At 42.2% G+C, this 9,894-nt stretch overlaps 1 protein-coding gene and 3 non-coding genes across 4 annotated transcripts; all 4 read right to left on the bottom strand.

The window, feature by feature from the left end:
• Positions 1-6,729: 6,729 nt before the first annotated feature.
• On the bottom strand, positions 6,730-9,844 carry rpl13 (ribosomal protein L13). Its single transcript, XM_024440212.2, has 6 exons — positions 9,713-9,844; positions 9,114-9,231; positions 8,710-8,851; positions 8,063-8,236; positions 7,375-7,431; positions 6,730-6,936 (listed from the first exon to the last, which is right to left on the bottom strand). Exons 2-6 carry the CDS (start codon positions 9,215-9,217, stop codon positions 6,778-6,780), a joined length of 636 nt encoding a protein of 211 aa, XP_024295980.1. The 5' UTR covers positions 9,218-9,231; positions 9,713-9,844; the 3' UTR covers positions 6,730-6,777.
• Positions 7,102-7,186, bottom strand: LOC112264270. The gene has a single exon (XR_002955614.1). It is a non-coding gene; the product is annotated as a small nucleolar RNA MBII-202 (small nucleolar RNA).
• Positions 7,758-7,834, bottom strand: LOC112264268. The gene has a single exon (XR_002955612.1). It is a non-coding gene; the product is annotated as a small nucleolar RNA MBII-202 (small nucleolar RNA).
• LOC112264269 lies at positions 8,471-8,549 on the bottom strand. Its single transcript, XR_002955613.1, has one exon. It is a non-coding gene; the product is annotated as a small nucleolar RNA MBII-202 (small nucleolar RNA).
• Positions 9,845-9,894: the final 50 nt, after the last annotated feature.

Genomic DNA, 9,894 nt, shown 5'->3' with positions numbered 1-9,894 from the left:
GAGGGAAGGGGGGAGAGGCAAGGGGTGTGTGACAGCGGAGCGAGGGAGTGGATCTTCCAAACCACACCGATAAAATTCGCAATGTCCCCAGAATCCGCTGGAGGGAGACGTAGAGGTGCGACAGCGGTTCACAATAGTGATACACGAACACTATTTTGGCGGCTGTTCCACACTAATCATCTCACCTTTCTGCTCATTTTCCCGTGAGCCTTAGCTAAAGTTGACCACCAGAGCATTTATGCATTTGTTGATTATCCTTTTGATTTAATCTGCTATAGATCAAATAAAAAACACAGCCACAGTGACCAACAGACAATTAAAAGCACCCAAAAATATTCACTCGATTACATCAAGTAAGAGATACATAGTCTCTCCCTCCAGTAATAGGTCTATTAGTGTGACACAATGTAACTATATTACTCCCAGTGGCTAGATATGACTTTTAGTATCACTGAAACGACTGCTGTCTTTCACAGAGCTCAATAATTACAACCCCAGGAAACACAGGAGACACTTGACAGCCAGACAGCAGAGATTGAATTAGACAGATCCTCAGGTGATGGCACAACAAGTTGTGTGTGTGAGCGCCCTGATGTGGCTGGCCAGACAGCTAAGGACCCTAAGTGACACTGAGCTCTAATGGAGAAACAATGGAGATGAATCACAGTCGGTGCTACTCTTATAAATAACAGACAATGTCTCATACTCTCTCACCCTTCCGCTACCTCTGCCACCCTCACACACACAGACACACACACACAACAGCATGTTTAAGACTATTTAATAACAATGAAAGGTCTATAGCTAATGCTATAATGATCTGAAGTGTTGGGCAGGTTTTAAAATAATTTGACACCCACACTTACACACTACCCGTTCTCTTCATATGAAGCCTTTTTCAGCCCACCCACAAGGCCTATATAATTTTTGTGAACTCACTAAAACTGGCTAAAGATTATGTAACATGATAGCTTTCCAGCCGACAATGAAGTGTATTCAGAGTTGTACGTTTTCCTTTCAAAGCACTTAACTGTAGCAATTATAAGTGGTGGGGGTCCCACCTACAGCACATATCCTTTCTGCCTTCCCACTTGGATGACAATAGGCTGGGTAAAAGAATTCAAGTACACCATATGCCTGCTCCCACTGATTAATAAGGTCAAGGCCTATTCTGGGATGCAGAGAAAATGTCTGACTTTGCAATTCCTCTCCAAATGTTCTCTAAATAGGGAAACATCATTGGTGGCAATACATCCTCTGGTTTCTGGTGTTGATTACAAGAGAAGCTTTGCTCAATTCACTGAGCCCCTATTTCAGAGGTGGCCAGTCAAGGAGCACTCCACAGGTACACAGTTGAGGTCTTGCGCCTTGTAAAAACTAGGCCTCCAGAAAGACTATTGGCAGTTAATAGGGAGGCTAATCAGCATTGAGCTACGTATTCCAACACCACTAAACATTTAGCTTGATTTTAATTATTTGCTTAACTGGGCTGTTTGTCCCTCATGATCACATCAAACAAACCCTGCAGCAGGAAACATCCTCCCCTCCAAGGCTTTCTGCCTCTTTAAAACAGAGTGCTGTTTCGTTGACCTATGACCCTGATGGTATCACTGATTTCCTTTATGTTATAATTCTTAAGTAAATGTAAAGAAGCTCACATGAATACCAGAATTAACATGGCAACAGGGGTTTGATGCCACGGTAGCAAGATGGTTTATTGCAGTTGTAGCCTAAAGAATGGTCACCCTATCTTCTTAGATTCTCACTTCCTGTGTATCGAACTCGATGGGAATTCATTTCAAGTAGGAACCAGCAGTGCCCTGGGCCATACACCTGAGCTCAATTATGCTGTAGCTCTTAACCAGAACCATCTGTTGCCGCTGTGCCAACACTAAAGCCTCTCTCTTGACTCTTCCTGTGTATTTATGCATATATTTATCAAGAGGCTTCTTGCTATCTAGCTGTTTATACCACTCTAGCTCCCAGGCAGACATTACACTGTTGTGTAGTTCAAATGTTTTCCCGTAAAAATGGTGCAGGATTGCTTGCATTCAACAGAAAACAATTTTGATAACGAGAGCCACATACCAACCAACTTTAACAATTCCTGCCATTCAGGTAACAAAAATGGAAAACAAGAACATTGAATTTGTGCAGGCACTAGTGAGGAGTTTGTGTAACTTCATATGTAATCCTCAACCCAGTAATTCCCCTGTGTTAGGATATTCTTAGACATATTGGGCAAACTCCCAATACTTCATTGATTCTAGAGGCTCCCATACTGGCTATGGTTGCTCCAATTTCCACTTAAATCTAGTTGGTGTGCTTTTGTTTTAACATGATCTAGTTGATCTAAATATGGCTCAGTGAATTGGAAACGAAGCCTATGTTTTATTCTGCGCCGATCAGAGGTTGTCTTGGCTGACAGTATGCAGGAGCAGAGGTAATGTGTTGTTTGCATAATACTCCCACTGCCCAGCAAATCAAGAGACATGACATCATACAAAGCCTGCATACACTCAATTTAATATGAATTAATTTAAGGTATAGCCCACACACACCTCAAGGCTGCCTTCATGTACATTGTCAAAGCTACAGTGTATTGGTTAAGTGTAGGTGATATAGCATACATTGCTACAGTTGACATTCAAGTAACCTTAAAAGCAGTCATGCTATCAGAGGAGCATAGGAACAATGCTGTCAGACCTTGTTACCATAGATTCTGCCGTTACTGTGGTGATAATCTCATCCCCAGGATATTACTCACAGTGCAGAAGTGTCAGGTGCATGAGAATACCATGGTGGTAGAATGTCAAGGTACAGTGCCTTCGGAAAGTATTCAGACCCCTTGACTTCATCCACATTTGTTAAGTTACAGCCTTATTCTAAAATTGACTCAGTTTTTTCCCCCTTAAACTACACACAGTACCCACTAATGACAAAGCAAAAACAGGTTTAGACATTATTGTTAATTTATTAAAAATAAACCACTTACATAAGCATTCAGCCCTTTATTCGGTACATGGTTGAAGCACCTTGGGCAGCGATTACAGCATTGAGTCTTGGGTATGAAGCTACAAGCCTGGCACACCTGTATTTGGAGAGTTTCTCCCATTCTTCTCTGCAGACCCTCGAGCTTTGTCAGGTTGGATGGGGAGCGTCGCTGCACAGCTATTTTCATGTCTCTCCAGAGATGTTCGATGGGGTTCAAGTCGCGCTCTAGCTGGGCCACTCACGGACATTCAGAGACTTGTCCTGAAGCCACTCCTGCATTGTCTAGGCTGTGTGCTTAGGGTTGTTATCCTGTTGGAAGGTGAACCTTCGCCCCAGTCTCAGGTCCTGAGCACTCTGGAGCAGGTTTTCATAAAGGATCTCTGTATTTTGCTCCGTTGATATTTCCCCTCGATCCCGACTAGTCTTCCAGTCCCTGCCGCTGAAAAACATCCCCGCTGCATGATTCTGCATCTGTAGAGATGGTGCCAGGTTTCCTCTAGACGTGATGCAAGGCATTCAGGCCAAAGAGTTCAATCTTGGTTTCCTCAGACAACGAATCTTGTTTCTCATCGTCTGAGAGTTTAGGAGCCTTCTGGTAAACTCCAAGTGGGCTGTCATGTGCCTTTTACTGAGGAGTGGCTTCCGTCTGGCCATTCTATCATAAAGGCCTGGTTGGTGGAGTGCTGCAGAGATGGTTGTCTTTTTGAAAGGTTCTCCCATCTCCACAGAGGAACTCTAGAGCTGTGTCAGAGTGACCATCGGGTTCTTGGTCACCTCACTTGACCAAGGACCTTCTCCCCTCATTGCTCAGTTTGGCCGGGCAGCCAGCTCTCGGGAAGTGTCTTGCTGGTTCCAAACTTCTTCCATTTAAGAATGATTGAGGCCACTTGGGGACATTCAATGCTGCAGACAATTTTTGGTGCCCTTCCCCAGATCTGTGCCTCGACACAAACCTGTCTCGGCGCTCTACAGAATATTCCTTCAACCTCATGGCATGGATTTTGCTCTGACATGCAATGTCAAATGTGGGACCTTATAAAGACAGGTGTGTGCCTTTCCAAAACATCTCCAATCAATAGAATTTACAACAGGTGGACTCCAATCAAGTTGTCGAAACGGCTCAAGGATGATCAATGGCAACAGGATGCACCTGAGCTCAATTTTGAGTCTCAAAGCAAAGGGTCTGAATACTTATGTAAATAAGGTTTTTCTGTTCTCATTTTTAATAAATTTGCAAACTGTTTTTGCTTTGTCATTATGGGGTATTGTGTGTAGATTGCCTATTCATTATTTTTATTTAATCATTTTTAGAATAATGCTGTAACGTAACAAAATGTGGAAAAAGTTCATGGGTCTGAAAACTTTCCGAAGGCACTTGTATACTGAACAAAAATATAAAAGCAACATGTGGATTTCGATTTAGGCAGCCCCCCCACACCTCTCTGATTCAGAGGGGTTGGGTTAAATGCACTCAGTTATACAACTGACTAGGTTTCCCCATTTCCCTTTTAAAGTGTTGGTCCCATGTTTCATGAACGGAAATAAAAGATCCCAGAAATGTTCCACGCACAAAAAGTTTATTTCTCTCAAATTTTGCACACATTTGTTTACATCCCTATTAGTGAGCATTTCTCATTTTCCAAGATAAACCATCCACTTGACAGGTGTGGCATATCAACAAGCTGATTTAACAGCATCATCATTACACAGGTGCACCTTGTACTGGGGACAATAAAAGGCCACTCTAAAATGTGCAGTTTTGTCACACAACACAATGTCACAGATGTCTCAGGTTTCGAGGGAGCATGCAATTGGTATGCTAACTACAGGAATGTCCACCAGAGCAGTTACCGGAGAATGTTATTTTCTCTACCATAAGCCGTCTACAAAGTCATTTTAGAGAATATGGCGGCACGTCTAACTGGCCTCACAACCGCAGACCACTTGTAACCATGCCAGCTCAGGACCTCCACATCCGGCTTCTTCACCAGCCACCTTGACAGCTCATGAAGCTGTGGGTTTGCACAACCGAAGAATTTCTGCACAACTTGAAAATCCGTCTCAGGGAAGTTCATCTGTGTGCTCGTTGTCCTCACCAGGGTCTTCAGCTGACTGCAGTTCGGCGTCATAGCCAACTTTAGTAGGCAAATGCTCACTTTCAATGGCCACTGGCATGCTGGAGAAGTCTGCTCTTCATGGATGAATCCTGGTTTCAACTGTACCGGGCAGATGGCAAACTGCATGTATGGTGTCATGTGGGCGAGCGGTTTGCTGATGTCAATGTTATGAATAGTGTCCCACGATGGCCGTGGGGTTATGGTATGGGCAAGCATAAGCTATGGACAACAAACACAATGGATTTTATCGATGGCAATTTGAATGCAGAGATACCATGATGAGATCCTGAGGCTCATTGTCGAGCCATTCATCCGCCACCATCACCTCATGTTTCAGCATAATGCACGGCCCCCAATACACAAGTATCTGTACACAATTCCTGGAAGCTGAAAATCTCCCAGTTCTTCCATGGCCTGCATACTCACCAGACATGTCACCCGTTGAGCATGTTTGGGATGCTCTGGATCAACATGTATGACAGCGTGTTCCCATTCCCACCAATTTCACAGCCATTGAAGAGTGGTACAACATTCCACAATCAAATCTATGCAAAGGAGATGTGTCATGCTGCACGAGGCAAATGGTCACACGAGATCTTTTTTTTTTTTAGGTATCTTAACAGAACCATCTCTATTCCTAGTAATGTGGAATAAATAGATACAGGCCTAATGAATTGATTTAAATTGACTGATTTCCTCATATGAACTGTAACTCAGTAAAATCTTAAATTGTTGCATGTTGTGTTTTACACCCCTATAAATACCAAACTGGAAATCTTAGGGCTAGGATGGGAATCTAGGAATCCCACAATCAACCTTTCCATTGATTCTTTGACTACACAACTCAAAACCACATTTTCATTAACTACTAGAGGGCTGGAGCATTGCTCATAAGTCCCTAAAAACATACAAGCACACAAGGTTCTGGTTGAACTAGCAGTGAAACTAACGTGAGCCGTATATGTTACGGAGACGGAATTGACACGCCCTGGGTGCAACATTCTATTGAGATTGTGTAGATTTCCAGCTTTGTGAAAGAAGCCATTTAATATTTAGGAATTCCAAGTATGCTAAACAAAAACCATTTGAAAGCAAACACTTCTTTACATCCCTTAACCGTTTGAATGGGTTTATGAAATTTAAGATCAATTATAGTTTGTGGATGAATTTACTTATACATTTTTGGGCTTGAGGACCATTGTGCTACATTTGACACGCTGAAGACTCAAAAAGCCACTTCCTTGAAAATGTAAACTTCCATAGTGTGTACTTCACACTCAGGAGACTGGTTTCCACATACAATTTGAAAATGCCAGGGTGAGGGATTTTCAATGTAGTACAGCTGCCACTTGCTGGTAGTGACTGGGCAAGATGTATTCCATCCATTTGTCTCTTGGGCAACACAGTAAACACTTTAACATTAGCATTGATGCCTGTATTTCTATAACCCATCAAATGTGAATTGAAATACTAACGCATTAAAAAATATTTTTTAAATGTACCAAAGTTGAGTGTTTAACACCATTGAACAGAAATGTATCCACAACTGCAATAAAACATTAACATTACAAGATGAGATGGTAACAAACATGACCCTTCAAATTGAAAAAATGACCAGTGAAGTTATACACGTTTTTATTTTTGAAAGTTCCATAGAAACTAACGGTTATTTCTTCTTGTCAATACTCTCAGCTTCCGCCTCCTTTGCCCTCTTGGCACGGATGCCGAAGAGACGAGCATTGGCACGGGCCATACGCAGGCTGGCGAAAGCCTTGAAGTTCTTTTCATCCTCAGAAATCACCCTGGCCTTCTCCTTCTTGTGTACCTGCAGCAGAGGGAGAAGAGCCCAATTACAACAATGTTGATGTAAATATATACTCATTAAGAGTAGGGCATTTCAGTCAAAGAAAGTCAAATACAATGAATGGATTAGGGACTATGTTATTACTCAATGACTTAATTATTTGTACGTCCACTTCTGTAAGTTAAGGCCCAGCACAATCTGGCAGTCATCAGATAATAGGTTCAAAGAGAATCATCAAGGTAATACAGAGATTCCGGAGAATTTGTCATCACTTGACTGCTGAAAGAGCTTGAACATATGTTCAATACATAGACTCTAGATACATCCTCCAAATATTTAAATTATGACCTGGTCATCCCATTTATATTCAATAACCCTAATCAGCGTTTAAGTTTGTTTTAAAGAACATGAACTTCCTTTTTTTGGATGAATCAAGTGATATGAATGTGTGATACGTACATTCTTGATGGGCATGACAGCGCCAGAGAGCTGCGTGGCCATCTTCAGTTCCTCCTCCTGGAGAAAGGGAAAGGTTTTAATGCTCGCAGGAAAAGTAACATCTACCATGTGCACATTCAAGACAGTGCAGTCAATGTAAAATGCTTCTGGGGTGAAGAGAAGAGATTTCAAACATTTAATTGCACACCAACTGAAACTAAATCTACAACAGAGCACGTAAACAAAGTCCAGATAACCATGCAGATCAATGTTACTCTGCACAAAATGCAGTAAAACATTTCAAAATCTCCACAGACCAGTTTGAAGCCCAATTTCTACAGCTTAACTCCAAAACGTCCTTGCTAACAGGCCGTTTCAGAAACTACAGAATGGGCACTGGACACATGAAACCGGCAGTCATCAGATCATAGGTTCAAATGTAATCATCAAGGTAGTACAGAGATTCCGGAGATATTTCATCACTTGACTGCTGGCCCAGAGCTGCTCACAACCCAGGTTTCTTTATTTCAATCACAAGCTAATTTTCTGAAATCACGTTTAACAGCAATGTTACGCATGACTGATGAAATCTTCGAACGCAAATATTTATAATCTGAGCCTCAAATGAAGCAATCACTTTGACAATATGTTTATGCGTGTCCCATATGTTAATAAACACTCAACCCAATGTTCTATGACTGACACTTACAGTGCTGTCTCCCTTCTTGGGTGCGGAGGCCTTCCTGGGGAAGAGGATGAGCTTGGAGCGGTACTCTTTCAGGCGCTGTACATTGGCCTGCAGGGACTCCGATGACCTGTTGCGACGGCGGGAGTCAACAGAGATGCCAATGGTGCGGGCTGTCTTCTTGTGGATACCGGCAGCCTAGAGTACAAAGCACATGCAAAGCAGTGAACCAAATATTTGAGGACTGTTGGGCATTTAGTTGCTAGCCATGCCCGGACTTTTAGGAGTGTGAAGGCTTGCACATAACTCAATACAAGTAGATTGCTACATTCAGACAAAAAATCCTGTCAAACAAAAATGGGTTAATAACTGGCTTGAGCCCCATGTTATGAATCAATTGACCAGTTTTAAGTTTTCATATGCACAGCACTCATTAAAACAAGCAGACATCAGCAAATAGGTTCAAGTTGAATCATCAAGGAGGTACAGAGATTCCGGAGATTTGTCATCACTTGACTGCTGTAAAAGGTTATAGTAGTCTGCCAGCCAAAATATATTCAATAAACTCACACCTTTCTTTCAGGCTGTTCAGTCTTACATAACGTACTAACACTGCCTAAACCTGGAGGTTATTATTCACAAAGTAAATGTACTGTTAATATTCCTCTTACCTTGAGCTCCTCCAGGGTGAAGCCACGTCCGGCGCGCACCTTGGTGTGATACCTGATGGTGGGACACCTGACTTGAGGCCGGAGGGGTCCGGCCACAGGACGTGGGGCAATACGACGAGCCTTGATCTGACGGGCCTTTCGCCTGAAAAATGAGGAGTCTGTTCATCACATAGACCTCCATCACATACATACATACATACATACATACATACACATACATGTCATGCACACAACAAAACTACACCATAGTCATAATTCCATACAGCTAGTTAACTAGGTACATCACATAAACATGCTAGTTAATAGCTGGTAGGTTTGCATACAGCATACAGTTTCAACCAACAGTTAACATTTATCCAACCATTATACTTTACTTAAAACCAATGTAACTAATCAAGGCCTACCTGCGAGTCTTCCTTGCGGGCTGGTTGAACCAGGTGCGTACCCTCGTCTGCCAGTCTTTGTGGAAGTGTGGGTTCAAAAGCATGCCATTCCGGCTGGGTGCCATGGTTGCCTACTTCCCTGAAACAGGAAATTAACACATGTAGAAGCTCATCACATTTAGCAGTAAGATCAGCCCATCCAGCGGAGGGGGAAAAAAATAATGCTAAATGCTAGCCAGTTAGCTAGCCATCACGTCCAGGTTAACTGGGGATGCAGCAATTGATTTCAACACAAACAGACGTATATTTTACTGTGTTAATGGCTCCGTAATCATTGGAGTTAATTGTCGATAATCTAGATCATTACCGACAGGTTGGTGACAATGAAACAGTTGTAACCCCACTGACAACACAGACATACATGCGTCTGCAACCCAGCAAGGTTTAGCAGTCAACCTATCTGGCTTGTCTTTATCTCAACTAACTCATCAATAGTCATATATTCTGAACGACAACATCATACACGTTGGCAATAAATGCATAAAAGTAACATACATTTTGATATATTGGAGGATTAAGAGCGATTTCGTTTGAAAGACAGTGAGCTTATTTTCACATACCGTCTGAGGCGGAAAATGGCTGAAAGGAAAAAGGAAGTTCTAAAACTGTGCATTGTGGGATATGGCACCCAATGGTAGACGCAATGGTTCGTCAAACGGATGTACTAAAATGCACGTGTGAAGAGTTGTATTAAAACAGATTCAATCATAATCTTCGATTTAAAAAATATATATATATATTG

This window comes from Oncorhynchus tshawytscha, linkage group LG12 (genome assembly GCF_018296145.1).
Source record: "Oncorhynchus tshawytscha isolate Ot180627B linkage group LG12, Otsh_v2.0, whole genome shotgun sequence".
Taxonomy (NCBI): domain Eukaryota; kingdom Metazoa; phylum Chordata; class Actinopteri; order Salmoniformes; family Salmonidae; genus Oncorhynchus; species Oncorhynchus tshawytscha.
This window is presented reverse-complemented; position numbering and strand designations above follow the sequence as displayed.